Consider the following 17,766-nt stretch of genomic DNA (forward strand, 5'->3'; position numbering starts at 1 on the left):
ATTGGAAGATTTGGTATCATTAAAATGTATAAGCTGGCTCTGAATTATACATAAATGGCCAAGACAAGTCAAAACAATCTTGGAAGAAAAGCACAAAGTTGAAGGACCTACACTACCCACTTCAAGACTTGCTATATCACCAAGACAGTATGGTATCAGAGCAAGGATGGACCACAAATAGAAGCACCTGCACAATCAACTGACTTTCAAAGGCACCAGGCAATCCAACGGGTAATGCAAAGTCTTTTCAGCAAATGATGCTGCAGCAAGCAACTAAATAAAAGTATATAATGAAATAAATCTCCATTGCAACCTCACACCACACTGGTGAGAGTATGGCACACCTCTTTCACTGAAGAGGTTTTTAAAAAGATCATACAACAAGCACTCTCTTTCTGTTCTGCCTTCCTTCCATTTTCTGTGGGTTTGGGGGTTTTCTGCAATATTTCTAAGTGATGCCTTAATTTACTTCATCACAAATTTCTTTCCCTCATATCCGTCCTGATACTTCCAGACTTTTCAACCTAATCTTCCACCATCAGCTTTCAGTTTCCCCTCACTTAATAAAAAACCAGAAGCAACAACTTCCTCAAAGACACCTTTTTTCCACAGCGGCCTGAGAAACGTCCCACTCCTTCAACACAGTCCAAGTACTTTCATCTGGCAGGCCCAGAAAACTCTGGTTTTCTGTGAAGTCTTTTCTGATTCCTCCAACCAATTACAACAATCTTGCTCCCTTTAAGACTTCATCTATCTTCTTTTCTTCCTCTGATAATTAATATCTGAGTAGTCTACTCAGCACTTTCTGACAGGCCTCAGTTGCTCTGAGTGCTAGTTACAGAGCAGGAAGGTAGAACAGGAATAGCCTATGTTCTAGTGGTGAAGTCCACAAGATCACGAACCAGAAACCAGGCCTGTTCCTCGTTACTTCTATGTTCCTTACAAAAAATACAAGACTTTCCACAAAGTCAAATGTTTGCACTGAGGAAAAAAAAATTCAAGTATTATGCTATTCAAAGCTTATATCATTAATACCCCAGTCAGTTTATAGCACCAACGGGTCTATCGGAAGTCAGAATCTCCTCAGTCTCCATAAAAGAAATGTAATGAGGCCTTATGTAATAAATTCAAGAGCATCTATTACTTTATTCATACAGATAAGCAAGGTTTCTTTTCAAGGCTTCAAGTAAATCGAACTAAACCAATTAAGTTTTAAAAATACATGAAAGCACAGTGAATTAATATGCATACAAGATTAGTGATTTTAAGTAAAAGAATTGTGAATAAATATTATTTATATCAAAAAAACCTAAAGACTATACTTTTTTTTGTAATTTTTTTCTTTTTTGAGACAGAGTCTCACTTTGTTGCTGTTGCCCTCGGTAGAGTGCTGTGGCATCACAGCTCATAGCAACCTCAAACTCATAGGCCAAAGCAATTCTCTTGCCTCAGCATCCCAAGTAGCTGGGACTACAGGCATCAGCCACAAAGTCTGGCTATTTTTAGAGACAGGGTCTTACTCTGGCTCAGGCTGGTCTCAAAACCATGAGCTCAGGCAATCCGCCCACCTCGCCCTCCCAGACTGCTAGGATTACAGGCGTGATCTTGCCTGGTCTTAAGACTATACTTCTGTAAAATATTTGAGCTGTGTCTTGGTGTGTGCCACACCTTTTGGGAACAATTGTAAGAGGGACTTTATCTAACAAATGCAATCAGTATAACCCAGTTTCTTGTACCCTCAATGAATCCCCAACAATTAAAAAATATATATATATTTAAGCTGCATGGCATCAGTTAAATGAAGAAAACCAGGCATTTTACACGGCAGGGTTTTTTAATCCTGACACTAGTGACAGTAGGAGTTGAATGATATTATTTTTTATTAAGTTATATATACATAGATCATGAATACATTTATGCCTTTGTGGGATTCAATGTGTTGATTTGCAGTTTGGCTGGGGCCAGGTTTGAACCCACCACCCTCAGTATATGGGGCCAGCGCCCTACTCTCTGAGCCACAGGCACAACCCGAATGATTTTTGTTACGGGAATTGCTCTGCACATTGTAGAAGGTCCAGCAGCACCCTAGGCTTCTACCCACCAGGTATCAGCAGCAGCCTCTGTTAGGGCAATTCAGTGTCTCCAGATAGCCACAAGTGAGCCCCTGGGGGGTAAATTACCCCAGTGAAGAACCACTAATCTAGGATAGCTGACATTACTTGATTGTATACTATCATTTCTAAGTTAGCTTTAAGGTATAATACTTTTTACTTTATTTATTGGGGGGGGGGGCAGAGTTTCACTTTCACTAACCCTAGGTAGAGTGTTATGGTGTCATCATAGTTCACAGCAACCTCAAACTCTTGGACTCAAGCCATCCTCTTGCCTTGGCTTCCCATGTAGCTGGGACTACAGACACCTGCCACAACACCCAGCCAGTTTTTTTTTTTGTGGTTTTTTGGCCAGGGCTGGGTTTGAACCTGCCACCTCCAGCATATAGGACCGGCGCCCTACTCCTTGAGCCACAGGTGCCACCCCCCAGTCAGTTTTTATATTTGAGTAGAGGTAGGGTTTCACTCTTGCTCAGGCTGGTCTGGAACTCCTGAGCGCAAGCAATCCACCTACCTCAGCCTCCCAGAGTGCTAAGATTACAGGCATGAGCCACTGCTACCACAATTTTTACTTCAAAAACAAAACAAAACTTCAAGCTATAAAACAATCTTAACTCACAGAAGAAGGGCAGAGAAAAAGAGCAAGAGAGGAGAGAGGGGTGAAAGGAGAGGGAAGAAGGGAAGGTGCCAATGAGAACTTAGAACCACCAACATTAAAGTCTGAGAGTTATTAAAATTCAACCAGTCTATACTTTCCACAGATGGAAAAGTGGACACACATGGGTAAAGGCAACTTGTGTGGAAGAAAGGAAGTCATGTGACATGTTTCTAGCGTGTATATATTTATATTACTTATCCTAGATTTTGAAGAAGATACTGTCCCTATGTTTCTACACATACAGTATCGATGTCTATATGAGTGTATGAAGAACTATGGATGATTTTTTTTTTTTTTTGGTAGAGACAGAGTCTCACTTTATGGCCCTTGGAGAGTGCCGTGGCCTCAAACAGCTCACAGCAACCTCCAACTCCTGGGCTGTGAGGAGCCCAGAACCTCCAAGCGATTCTCTTGCCTCAGCCTCCCAGTAGCTAACTATGGATGATTTTAAGAAGACTTAAGGGAGCAATGAATGACTTCTGACTTGTGTGTCCTTTTGGCATGCCAACCTGGTCGTGCCCACAGCCTTCTCAGACCCACATGCAACACCAGCACTCTATCCCTAGTGCAGCCTAAAACCAGAGAGAATTCCTTCACCTTTATTCATACAGATAAGCAGAAAAATATCCACTGCACTACAGATGTTCAAATGCAGGGGGGTTAAACAAAATACATGGCCCTTGGCCACGGGGAACCTTGCAGAGTAGAAAGAAGGAGACCAAAAACGAATGCAGAAATAAATGTGCAATTACACACTGTGATGAGTGGGGGCGGAGGTTACTGTGAGCAGTGAGGGCAGGGCTACGATGTGACCAGGGGTTTGAAGAAGGCATTTCTACAGAAGTGGCGTGTGTTTTCACATCAAGTCAGACCACAGGTGTGTTGAAATTGATGTCCTCTGAAACAATCCAAGTGATGACACTGCACAAAGGTGCTGGCTTATCTAAGAGTGATTTAAGAGAGCTGTGAAGTGGAGTCTCTGAGGAGTTGGTCAGTGTGGGCAGCCTGATACAACACTCCTATAGCCACCATTTAGCAGGCCCTTCCGGCAGGTATGTGCTGAGGTTTTGGGAAAGGTTAGGAATGTAAGGTGCTCAAAGCAACAATCATCCCCACACTGCACACTTTTGCACTCACACAAAGAGGATGGGGTGAAGGGTCACCTCACAGAGTTGAGGTTTTGGAGCTGTAACAGAATGGGATGCACAGACCTCAGAATGAAACAAACCTTAGCCTTCAGTGTGCACACAAAGCACCCAATGAACTTGTCGTCTGAACACTTGGAGTGCGTGTCCCACTCTCAGAGATTCCAGCTCAAGGTCATGGCACAGCCTCGGAATGCTTACCAGGGGCTTAGTGACGGAAACCCACATAAGGCTCTAGATTCACAGAGGTCCTCACACTTTTTTTTTTTTTCTATTTTTTGGAGAGACAGAGTCTCACTGTACCGCCCTCGGTAGAGTGCCGTGGCGTCACACGGCTCACAGCAACCTCTAACTCTTGAGCTTACGCAATTCTCTTGCCTCAGCCTCCCGAGCAGCTGGGACCACAGGTGCCTGCCACACCGCCCAGCTATTTTTTTGTTGCAGTTTGGCCGGGGGCGGGTTTGAACCCGCCACCCTCGGTATATGGGGCAGGCGCCCCACTCACTGAGCCACAGGCGCTGCCCAAGGTCCTCACACTTTTTAAACAGGGGGCCAGTTCACTGTCAGACTGTTGGAGGGCCGGACTATAGTTTAAAAAAAAAAACAACTATGAACAAATGCCTATGCACACTGCACATATCTTATTTTGAAGTAAAAAAAAAACAAAACAGGAACAAATACAATCACATCGCCTCATACGGCCCGCAGGCTGTAGTTTGAGGACACCTGCGTCTAGAAGCTCCCAACAGGAGGTTCTGCTCAGACTCACAAAGTGAGCATGTGTCACACAGGTCCTGGAAGGATTTGTTCACCACTGGCCCTGCGCCTGGCCCTTGACATCCCCGCACTTGCAAGCAGCGTCCGAATAAACTGCACTGCCTGCTGCTACAGCTCCCACCCAGAAAAGTGTCCTGAGGTGACATGTAGAAGAGACAGGGAGTATTGACAGCTCTCTGCAGAGGCCAAGGAAGCACCCACGCACAGCAAGGGGTCAGAGAGCTAGGAGAACAGCACCCATGGGTGCAGCATAGAAGTACACACAGGAACACACCCAAGACAAGAGTGACAGAAGAGAGCCAGGGAAGAAAAAATTAAATTCTTATTTTTAAGACCCTTTTATGAATTAGGTAGTGTGCCACACACTTCACGTATTTTTATCTCATTTTAATTCCCAGAAAACCTTCAATGTCAAGTACATTGTAATGCAGCACCCCAACCCCACTCATCACTGTGTATAACTGCACGTTTATTTTGGCATTCATTTTTGGTCTCCTCCTTTCTAATCTGCAAGGCTCCCTGTGGTCAAGGACCATGTATTTATTTTAAACCCAATGCATTTGACACTGTATTATCACAGATAAAAACCAAAGCCTAGAGGGAAAGGCCCTTGTGCAAGACACAGAGTTAAGGGCGGCACTCGCAGCTCAGTGGGTAGGGCACCAGCCACATACACCGAGGCTGCAGGGTTCAAACCCAGCCTGGGCCAGCTAAAGCAACAACGACAACAACAAAATAGACGGGCATTGTGGTGAGCACCTGTAGTCCCAGCTACTTGAGAGGCTGAGGCAAGAGATTTGCTTAAGCCCAAGAATTGGAGGTTGCTGTGACCTGTGACGCCGTAGCACTCTACCGAGGGCCACATAGTGAAACTCTATCTTAAAAATAAATAAATAAATAAATAAATAAGAACACAGAGTTAGGAAATAACAGGGCTACATTTTAAGCCCAGGTATCTCAGAAACCAGTCCATATTTTTCTAGAAAGCTAAGAACAGATGAGAAGGAATAAGCTGGCTATGAAGCAGGAAAGAAGAGCCTTACTCTAAAGACAACAACAAAGCAAACAGACAGAGCAATGAGCAATGCTTCTGCAATTTGTGTTTTGTCGTTGCGGATGTTTTAAAGTATTTTGAGAAAACTGAGAAGCAGCTGGTAGAGCAGAGGCTCTATGAGTAGGTGACAGAAGACAAACTGGTGGCCCACACTAAGCAGGACATACACCCACCTGGAGCCATCCCTACCCTTCCCCCTTCCTGGGCAGCTCCAATAGAAGCCAACAAGCAGGGCCATGTGACAGAGGATGTCCAGTGCACCAGTCAAGTCAGGACGGAAGGGAGAGAAGGGAGGGAAGACAAAGATGGGAGGGATGGTGAAGGGTGACTCGTTACTGAAGGAGAAATTGATCATTTAAGTCACCACAATGAAGATGGCGAGAGCTTTGGCTCCTGCTTTCAGAGGACGAAACCACAAATACAGAAAAGAGAGAAAATTGTGCTAAATTTTCTGGTATTAGAGATACCAGATGAAACTCATAGATTTCAATATATACTAGATAAAGACAGAAATAAATACAAACATTAATGAAGCATGTCCATGTGTACATATATCCCTCGCTCTGTACTAGGATCTGGAAGCAGTGACAACCCAACAGTAATACGCATACATAATGCCCAGATCTTGATTTCTAAATACTATTCTTCACTAAAAGGAACCAGGGTATCTTATTGTACCTGAAGGTAAAGATGTGTTCAAAGAATGACTCGGACATCAAAAGGACACAGAACCAACCTGTAGGGGCTCCTAATGGCCAAATTTGGAATAAGATAAGCATAAAAATAAAGAAGGTAAGTGATTATAAACCACTAAATAAAGCAGAATCCATTAATGAGTGAATCCATCTGAGACAGAAAGACAGACACAGAGGTGAGGGAACAAATTAAGTTGAATGGGTACACACATAGTCTCAAAGTAACTCTCAACAAAATACTAATTACTAGGGGGAAACTTGGCCCACACCAAAAAAATCTCAAAACTGCAGATGCTGGTGTGGATGTAGAGAGAAGGGAACACTTTTACCCGGCTGGCAGGACTGCAAACTAATACAACCCTTTTGGAAGGAAGTATGGAGAGCCCTCAAAGCACTCAAGCTAGACCTCCCATTTGATCCTGCAATCCCATTACTGGGCATCTACCCAGAAGGAAAAAAATCCTTTTATTGTAAGGACACTTGAACTAGACTGTTTATGGCAGCTCAATTTACAATCGCCAAAATGTGGAAACAGCCTAAATGCCCACCAATCCAGGAATGGATTAACAAGCTGTGGTATATGTATACCATGGAATACTACTCAGCCATTAAAAAGATGGAGACTTTACATCTTTTGTATTAACCTGGATGGAAGGAGAACACATTATTCTTAGTAAAGCATCACAAGAATGGAAAAGCAAGAATCCTATGTACTCAATTCTGATATAAGGACAATTAATGACCTAGTACATGGTGGGGGGTGGGGGAAGGGGTGAGCAGAGAGAGAGAAGGAGGGAGCTGAGTGGAGGGTCATGGTGTGTGAAACATCTTTTGAAGGCAGGACACAATTATAAGAGGGACTTTACCTAACAAATGCAGTCAAGATAAACTGGTTCTTTGTACCCTCAATGAATCCCCAAAAATTAAAAAAAAAATTTAATAAAGTGGTGACATCAACTCTAACGGAATAAATCAAAGCTGTGTACCACCTGGAGAGACAGGATAGGATGGGATACAATGATGGGATGTGATGAGAAGAACATGGCATCACTCCTGTGGCATTCCAAACTGGGAAACAACGTACAAAGTCAACAGCCTACGATCTTCAAAATGTCAAGGTCAAGAAGCCAAGAAAATATTATTCCAAATCAAAAAAGACTAAAAGAAACAAGAAAACTAAACGAAATATGTGACTTTGCCATGGATCCATTTCATATAAAAGACAATACCGGGCAACTGACAAAAACTGAAGTCTGAGGATCACATGGTTGTAATATATCAGTAATATATCAGTATTAGCTTCCTGATTTTGATGGTTGCATTTTGGTTTATACTTGATGGTAAGCAAAAAATACCAACGTATTCAGAGTTGATAAAACATCATGTTATTAATAAGCTCAACCAGTTCTTGGGAGAAAAGTTATCTCTTCCATTCACAAACAACAACAAATGAGAAGGCGGCTTGGCACCTATAACTCAGCAGCTAGGGCACCGGCCACATACACTGGGCTGGCAGGTTTGAACCCAGCCCAGGCCTGCTGAACAACAAAGAAAACTACAACATAAAAGTAGCCAGGCATTGTGGCAGGCACCTATAGTCCCAGCTACTTGGAAGGCTGACGCAAGAGAATCATTTAAGCCCAAGAGTTTGAGGTTACTGTGATGCCACAGCACTCTACCAGGGGTGACAAAGTGAGATTCTGTCTCAGAAACAAGGAGAGAAGGCGATAGCACTTACCCAGATATTCCAATCAATTCCCTGACTCTTTGAATGTATGTCAGTTACCTTAGACAAACACTTACAGTCTACACCATAAAATTCACAGAATAGAGCGTGTGTCACATGTAATGTTAACCAGAAGTGAAGGTTACTTATTAAATCAGGGGGAAGTGTGTATAAGAAGAGAACCTTACAATCTCTAACCTGCCTTACTGAAGCTGACTTTGTTTGTTTGTTTATTTATTTATTTTGAGACAGGGTTTCAAGATGTTGCCCTAGATAAGAGTGCTGTGGCATCACAGCTCACAGTAACCTCAAACTCTTGGGCTTAGGAGATTCTCTCGCCTCAGTCTCCCAAGTAGCTGGGACTACCTGCCACAATGCCTGGCTATTTTTTGGTAGTAGTTTTCATTGTTGTTTGGCAGGCCCAGGCTGGATTCAAACCCACCAGCTCTGGCGTATGTGGCTGGCATGCTACCCAATGAGCTACAGGCACCAAGCCTGAAGCTGACTTTAATCCAAGGTTAGAGTTCAGTGAATGTTGCATAGAATCAGCACTGAATGTGGAATCATTTATTCTTAGACCTATGTTTGGGGTTGGGCTGTCCACTATACTGGTCCCCAGAGGTAGCAAGGGGCTAAGAGTATTAGTTACATCTCCTGACCTGCATACTGGAGAGCCAGGTGCAAGGTAGACAGACATCATTCCATCATGATGGAACCTTTTTGTTTGTTAAAAAAAACCAGAGACAAGAGTTGGCAAGGCACAATCACAGCTCACTACAGCCTCTAACTCCTACGCTCAAGTAATCAATCCTCCCTCACTCCAGCTACCCAAACAGCTAGGACTACAGGCACATAACACCATGACTGGCTTATTGTTTTGTTTGGGTCTTTTCTTTGGAGGTGGGGGGCAGAGATAGAGACAGGGTCTCACCATGTTACCAAGTCTGGTTTCCAAATCCTGGGCTCAAGCAATCTTCTGGCCTCAGCCTCCCAAAGTGCTAGGATTACAGGTGTGAACTACCATGCCCAGCCTGCTGAAACCTACTTACTGAAGAGAACAGCTCCTAAAAATGGTTCTTATAGCAACAAAATGAAGTGACAATGGGATAGGATGGGATCCAAGAAAGGCAGATTAAAAGAGGGGATGGAAAACACCTTTTTATCTTTCCCAACTGTCTCTGTATCTTATCTTTTATTAGACAGTATAGACCTTTGGGGCCAAAACCATTATTCAGACAAATGTCAAAAAAAGATCCACATCCTCTTTTCTATGTATAGGCACCTGCACCTGCAGAAGAATCAGGTTAGATTATTTCTTACACTTCCATAGCAGAGTACTTTCCCCTCTTCTTAACAAATAACCAAAGCTACTTTGTTCCCTAAGCAATACACAAACGACCTGCATCTGCCTGGGAAATGATGCTTCACTAAGATACTACAGACCCCAAAGTGTACTGATGCTCTCTGAACATTACGGCAGACCCCAAAGTGTACTGATGCTCTCTGAACATTACGGCAGACCCCAAAGTGTACTGATGCTCTCTGAACATTATGGCAGACCCCAAAGTGTACTGATGCTCTCTGAACATTATGACAGACCCCAAAGTGTACTGATGCTCTCTGAACATTACGGCAGACCCCAAAGTGTACTGATGCTCTCTGAACATTATGACAGACCCCAAAGTGTACTGATGCTCTCTGAACACATGTGCATCTTCTGCCGTCTATTCTAATGCTATACAGAATCTGATTTACATCATACAAAATCTACAGTAAATAAACTTGTCTCACCAATTACTCACAAGCTCAGAATTCCAGGGAATTAAAAGTCAAAATGAGTAGGTTAAGTAACAAAGTAGCAGCCAAATGAACACAGCAACTTTCCTTTCATACCACATTTTGCGAGTCCAGTCTACACCAAACATGGTATCTAAATCATATTGTTCTAAATGTTCATCGCACAACACACTCGCCCCTTAGGAATTTAACTATATGCTCTTGGTCTTCACAAAGCATCAATACAAGCACACTCCACTTGAATAGTTTCTATGTCTTCTGTGAAGTCATAACTAAAAACATAATCCACTATGCCACACAATGGCAGAACCCAGAGAATGTCTTTTTCATCAAATAGAAAGCCAGGAAAGCATCTTTCTCTGTAGACAAACGTGCATGCTTTCTCTCCACAGACAGTGAATGCTGTGTGTTTCAGTGCTACACAGAGAAAGGAATGGTTGGCTCAGAGAACTAAGTCAAATACAGCACACAACAGTTATAATTAGCTCCTCTTAGGAGCCTGGTACCTTCTACTCCCTACGTTCTTCTCAGATGGCTTACCATGTCCTTTGTCTTTAATTGTCCTACTAGATATTATATTTTCAACCTTTTTGAAAGAACCTAGAATATGACTGCATATATATGTGTGCATTTTCTATCTCTTAAAAGTACCTTTCCTATCTCTTACCTTTTTTGGTATCATTCTACATCTGACCTAAGACTTTAAAATGATATTGACATAGGAGGCCAATTTAATACCCCAAGCAGTTTACATCACCACCTCCCCTTGTTCGTTTCCCCAACAAAAATCAGTGAGTGTCCTGGTGGGGAAGGCCAGACTTGCGCGGCCCTGGTCGGCAGGTCACCTTTGCAGTAGTCCGCAGGGTCCTCTTGCTCTTCATCGTCTGATCCCAGGATCTCCTCCTCTGGCTCTGGGGGGGTTGGATCTGGCAAAGGTGGTGGTGGTGGCGGCGGTGGAGGAGGAGGAGGAACTAAAGGAGCTTTCTGCTGAGGCTCCGGCCTGAAACAGTGGAAAGAAAATCCCAATTTACTTAGAAGTAAATCTTGTATCACAAACACACTTGAGCGTTTCTTAATATGGGGGAAAAAAAATTTGTCACACACTAGGAAGAAATGCCAATTAAGGCCACTTAATCCATTTTAGCTGAATTCAAGCAGTGTTTCAATATACATATCAGGTGTTGGTATGTATAATACTTTATACTTACTAGCTATTATTTTATAGGCAACTTTTCACTCAGAGTATCAGCATTTCTTAAGTACTACCAATGGTAAGGAATTGAAATGAAATGAAAGCACATCCATGATAAATAGCCATATTAGTTTAAAAAAATCCCACAGAGGGCGGCGCCTGTGGCTCAGTGAGTAGGGCGCCGGCCCCATATACTGAGGGTGGCGGGTTCGAACCCAGCCCCGGCCAAACTGCAAGAAAAAAATAGCCGGGCGTTGTGGCGGGCGCCTGTAGTCCCAGCTACTCGGGAGGCTGAGGCAGGAGAATCGCGTAAGCCCAGGAGTTGGAGGTTGCTGTGAGCCGTGTGAGGCCACGGCACTCTACCAACGGCAATAAAGTGAAAGTCTGTCTCTACAAAAAAAAAAAAAAAAAGATAAAAAATCCCACAGAGATTACATAAAGACGGAAGCCAAGTAGCCCTCAACTTATACAAGGATCTGTTTTCTGTTATCTGAAAATCAGAATATCTTTTTCAAAGAAATAACAGGGATGAGTTTAGATTTCCAGGATACTTATAAAAGCTGATTAATATATATATACTCATAGCTACAAGAATGGTTATTCTCATTAGGAAATTCAGTTATCAACCTTGCTTAACCAAAAAACACTATTCAAACTAGAAATTAAAAAATCTACTGTCAGTCAAATACAAATACAGTCCACATACTAATGCAAGATTTGCAAAGGTTATTTCCACTTGTCATAAAGGTTAAATAATGTTAGTATATTCTATAACGTATAGGAAAATCTGTAATAAAAAAATTCATGGGCTTAAAGAGTAAACCCTGAGATATCTAGAATAACTCATAAATATAGTAAATATTATTTGCTTAGAAGTAAAACATTCCCAACAGGTCCTATGAAAATCAAGCTTTTGCTTACCATACAAGTTAGCTGCTGTTTAGAAACATGTCTCAGTGGGAAAACAGAAACCAAAGGTCTCAACTTGGACACCAGCAGCAGTTCTCTCCCTTAACCTGCCCAACTAACGGGACCACTACTGCTCCCCCCACCTCCAAACTGGCCAAAGCTGTGTAGGTATGAGGTAGGGTTGGAACAGACACCTGGGGCAGGGATAAAGGAGGAGGCTGTGGAAGGTGCTCCCCAGAGGCAACGTTAGGAGCATGAAGTCAGGAGGGAGAAAGGGGAATCCCAGTTGTTGGGAGAAAGAGGAGTCATAGAGCCACTGATGTGGTAAACAAGCACCTCCCCTGTTTCCATGGCCCTTGCCTGGTGTGCCTTTCTAAAAGCACTGGAGGCTGACTCCAGACCCTTTTCCTTCTCGCTGCAGTACAGCCTAGGTCACACAGCCAAGCTCACTCTCCAGCCCCCCAAGCTTGAGAACGTGAGCTGTCACTGGTGCAGGTGCACTGAGATGGGCCAAAGGAGCCGCCTGGGCCACCACCCCCTTCTAATTTGGGCCTCTAAATCCTTGTCACATCTGAGAGCCCGACATTTTTTATAGCCTTTAGCAGAAGTTAACCACTACTAATGTATGTGGCTTGCCAACGAAAACCTAAACCACCACAAATCAAAGAAAAGGGGAAAGGGCAGAAGGCAGTAAAAATGCCAAAAGTCATGAGGAAGGGGTGGGGATTATACAAAACAGAAGCCCTGAAGGCAAATGCTGGCAGATGTGACCATCTTTGGCAGGACAACTAAAGAACATTTATAACCTGAAAAAGACTGGTATTGATTTCTGCTTGCTAGAATTTCTGAAAACTCAAAAGTCACAGTTCCCTGAGTAACAGACATCAGGAGAAGATAATATTCTGAGTTAACCACTCCTCATCATGGAGCACTGAAAAAGAATAATCGCACAGACAACATTTCTAGAATACATCCAAAAATTCCACCAGGCCTAATGAAGTGCAAGCCTTGCAAATGCTTGTTTCTTTTTAACATCCATACTCTTACAGAAACTAGAATGGTCCCAGGTAAGACAGTTCCGAAGAGGGGGAGGCGAGAGAGGAGGTGCAATGGTTTTACCACTTCCCCAGAGGAAGCAGGAGGCTAGACATGATGTCCCAAAGGCACAGAGCAAGACTGTCTCAAAAAAGAAAAGGAAAACACACTGTATTCACAGTAGAAACTACTTAATGGGCTCGGCGCCTGTAGCTCAGCAGCTAGGGTAGCAGCCACATACACCAGAGCTGGCGGGTTCGAATCCAGCCCAGGCCTGCCAAACAACAATGACAACTACAACCAAAAAATGGCCAGGTGTTGTAGCGGGCGCCTGTAGTCCCAGCTACTTGGGAGGCTGAGTCAAGAGACTCACTTAAGCCCATGAGTTTGAGGTTGTTGTGAGCTGTGACACCACGGCACTCTACCCAGGGCGACAGCTTGAGACTCTGGAAAAAAAAAAAAAAGGAAAGAAAGAAAGAAACTACTTAATGAAACAGAAGAAATGAAGGAACTTGTTCTGCTAGTGCAGGGCACTCCTGGGCTTGGCAGTGTTGACAGGTGACCAGATAACTCATGGGGACTGTCTGCACTGTAGGATGGTCACCACAGCCCCTGGCCTTTCACCATTATATGTCATTGGCACCCCCTCCCCCCAATCCAGTTATAGCCATAAAAAAATGGGTCCAGAAGACACTGGTAAATGTCCCCTGGGCAGGGGCAAAACCATGCCCAGCAAGAACCACTGCACTAGGAGTATTTCCCTACATTGCTTCATCTCAACAAAGCAGACTATATCTGTGATAAGGAAAAGAGATTCTTTTTTTTTTTTCCTTTTTATTTTTCTTCAAGACAGTCTCACTCTATTGCCCAGGTTAGAGTGCCTTGGTGTCAGCCTCGCTCACTGCAACGTCAAACTTCTGGGCTCAAGTGATCCTCCTGCCGCAGCCTCCCGATTAGCTAGAACTACAGGCATACACTACAATGTCCAGCTAATTTTTCTATTTTTGGTGGTGAAGGAGGTCTCACTCTTGCTTGGGCTGGTCTCAAACTCATATGACTTCAAGCGATCCTCCTAACACCTACCGGAGTATAAGAGTAAACCACCCCACCCAGGCAAAGAGATTCTAATTTTCATGGACCATTTTTTCTCACTTGAGAGGCTTGAGCACCTTTATTATATATAACATGTCACTTTCACTTATTCTTTACCTATTTGCTGAGTTGCCCAAATGGCTTAGCAAAATTCTCAGCTGGGCTCAGTGGCTCACGCCTGTAATCCTAGCACTCTGGGAGGCCAAAACGGGTGGATTGCTTGAGCTCAGGAGTTCAAGAGCAGCCAAGGCAAGAACGAGACCCCATCTCTAAAAAATAGCCAGGTGTTGTGGCGGGCGCCTGTAGTCCCAGCTACTGGGGAGGCAAAGGTCAGTGAATTGCTTAAGCTCAGGAGTTTAAGGTTGCTATGAGCTATGACACCACAGCCCTCTATCCAGGGCAGTGGTTCTCAGACTTCCTAATGCCGAGACCCTTTAATGCAGTTCCTGTGGGGTGCGAACCACAGGTTGAAAACCACTGATCCAGGGTGACAAAGTGAAACTCAGTCTAAAAACAATTCTCGGCCGGGTGTGGTGGCTCACGCCTGTAGTCGCAGCACTGTGGGAGGCCGAGTCAGGTAGATTGCCTGAACTCAGAGGTTCGAGACCAGTATGAACAGCAGTGAGCCAGAGTAAGACCCCGTCTCTACTAACATCAAGAACATCGCCAGAGGAAGAAGAAAATGAACAACAAAAAAGAGTACTTCAAATGAAGAAGAATGAACAAGGAAGTTGAAATGAAAAATTAAAAAAAAAACCACAATTCTCAGACTGTAGTCTATGGGTATCCAGCATTTTTTCTTCTCTGTCCACATTGGAAGAAGTGTCCTAGGCCACACACCACACAATAATAAATAAACACTAATGAAAGCTGATGAGCGTGCACACACACACACCCCCCAAAAGTTCTGTGTATATTTTGTGATATCTGAAGCTTATCACAGATAAGCTCCCCCTCCCCCACAAAAAAAAAACTTCACAAAATCTGCATGTGACCCCTGGCCGGAGATTGGACACCCCTGCTCTAGTCTAAGTGAACAGGCACTTAGCCCTCTGATGAGGCCCACGGTGAACAGGCAGGCAGAAAGCTCCTCAAAAGCCAGCTCTACAAAGTTAAAGGCATGGGTCCCCTGAAGCACAGAGGAGGCCGTGTAATGCTGATGGAACACTTCAACTGGCTACTGCATCAAAGCCTCTAGAGCTACGCTGTCCAACATGGTAGCCGCTGGCCACACAGATGTACTGAAATGTGACCAGTTCAAACTAAGATGCGCTAAAAGTGTAAAATATATCCTAGATTTCCAAGAATTAGTAGCAAATTTCATATTACATGTTAAAATGTTTCATACATAAGTTAAATTATATTATTAAAATTAACTTCACCTGGTTCCTTTTACTGTTTTTTATTAACATGGCTATTGAACTGTTTCAGTTACATGGAGGGCACACTTGTATCTCCAAGACTGCTGATCACACCAGTGATGGCCGTTTTTTCCAGGGCTTCTCCTAGTGACTGCTTCATATCAATCATCACCAACTCCCAAATCACTCAATTAATTGTAGCCAGTCTTAGTACAATGTAACTGCCGCATGCTGCAGCACCAATCCATCCTTGCTGTTGCCTACCACATAGTAGAACACCAGTAAATACTCCCAGGGCAGATATAGAGAACAGAAAGCCCTGTCTTAAGGCTACCTTCTTTTTTATTTATTTATTTTTTTTGTAGAGACAGAGTCTCACTTTATGGCCCTCGGTAGAGTGCCGTGGCATCACACAGCTCACAGCAACCTCCAACTCCTGGGCTTAAGCAATTCTCTTGCCTCAACCTCCCGAGTACCTGGGACTACAGGTGCCCGCCACAACGCCCAGCTATTTTTTTGTTGCAGGTTGGCCGGGGCTGGGTTTGAACCCGCCACCCTCGGTATATGAGGCTGGCACCTTACCGACTGAGCCACAGGCACCGCCCAAGGCTACCTTCTTTAAAGTGGTTTCAAGTGGCTTCTAGACTATTGCAAAGTGTGATAAAACTCAGCTATCTAAAAGGTCAAGCGTAAGTTATCTCATCAAATAGACACTCACGAAGTGTAGCTACAGATTTTAAAAAGTGACAATTTCCATCAATCCTAATGAAAATGAGTAGGAAGCTGTTTTATGTAAGAATTACTAGATGCACATAAGCAACAGGGGGCAAGGAAGACCTATAAATAGCTCTCACAAGAGTACCAAAACAATTCACGGGTGAGACAACAGTCTTGTCGGCAGTGATACTAAGACAAATAGATGTCCACACACAAAAAAAATGAAGGTGGACCTCCTACCTCACTTATACATACCCTGTTTTCCCGAAAATAAGACAGTGTCTTATTTTAAAGTGTGCTCCCAAGTTGCGCTAGGTCTTATTTTCAGGGGACGTCTTAGCTTTCCTGTAAGTAGGTCTTATTTTCGGGAAAACAGGGTACATACAAACTCAAAATGGATCAAAGATTTAAATGAAAGAGCCAAAACTATAGAACTCTCAAAACAAACAAACCAACCAACAAAAGAACCAACAAAAAACAGTAACTCTTCCTGACTGTGGGTTAAGGAATGCTTCTTTTTTTTTTTTTTTTTGGTTTTTGGCCGGGTCTGGGTTTGAACCCGCCACCTCTGGCATATGGGACCAGCGCCCTACTCCTTGAGCCACAGGCGCCGCCCTAAGGAATGCTTCTTAGATAGAATGCCAAAAGCAAAAGCAATACTAGAAAAATAGATAAATTAGACTTCATCAAAATTAAAAAATTAAAAAGTCTTATACTTCAAAGGTATCATCAAGAAAATAAAAAGCACAGAGAATGGGGTGGAGAAATATTTGCAAACCATATAACTGATAAAGGACTTACAACTCAATAATAAAAAGACACACTACAATTTAAAAAATGGGTAATGTACTGGGTCAGACATTTCTTCAAAGAAGATGTACGAATGACCATGAAAGTATAAACACATGAAAAGATGCTTAACATCATTAGTCATTAGGGAAAAGGAAGTCAAAACCACAATGAGATACCACCTCATACCCACTAGGATGTCTGTAATAAAAAAAAATATATATATATATACAATAAGAAGTGTTAGGGAGGATGAAGAAATAGGAATCCTCATACACTGCCAGTAGAAACGTAATACGGCACAGCTGTTTTGGAAAACAGTCTGGCAGTTCCTCAAAAGGTTAAACACAGAAATACCCAGTGATCCAACAATTCCACTCTTTGATATATACCCAAGGGAAATGAAAACATATGTTCATGTAAAATCCTGTCTACTACTATTCATCGGAGCATTATTGTTCATAATATACAAAAGCAGAAACCACCCAAATGTCCATCAAGTGATACACAAAATGTAGTACAGCCTTATAATGGAATATTATTCAGTAATGAAAAGAAATGAAGTCCTGATACATGCAACCACATAAATGGCCCCTGAAAACCTAGTCACAGAAAACCACAGTTGCGTGTTTTTCCATTTTATATCAAATGTCCACAGAAGACAAATTTATATAGACAGGATAAATTAGTAGTTCCTTAGGGCTATAG

The 17,766-nt window shown here is 43.0% G+C and overlaps 1 protein-coding gene across 11 annotated transcripts in view; it reads right to left on the bottom strand.

The window, feature by feature from the left end:
• Positions 1-17,766, bottom strand: part of SRPK2 (SRSF protein kinase 2) — a 256,312-nt gene that overhangs the window by 74,788 nt on the left and 163,758 nt on the right. For 10 of the 11 annotated variants that reach the window (XM_053553488.1, XM_053553495.1, XM_053553491.1 and 7 more), the window contains one exon: positions 10,809-10,963. The exons of the other annotated variant lie outside the window; for it this stretch is intronic. In XM_053553488.1, the coding sequence (XP_053409463.1) occupies positions 10,809-10,963 (155 nt within the window). The remainder of the gene's footprint in view (positions 1-10,808; positions 10,964-17,766) is intronic. 11 annotated transcript variants of the gene reach the window in all.

This window comes from Nycticebus coucang, chromosome 11 (genome assembly GCF_027406575.1).
Source record: "Nycticebus coucang isolate mNycCou1 chromosome 11, mNycCou1.pri, whole genome shotgun sequence".
Classification (NCBI taxonomy): domain Eukaryota; kingdom Metazoa; phylum Chordata; class Mammalia; order Primates; family Lorisidae; genus Nycticebus; species Nycticebus coucang.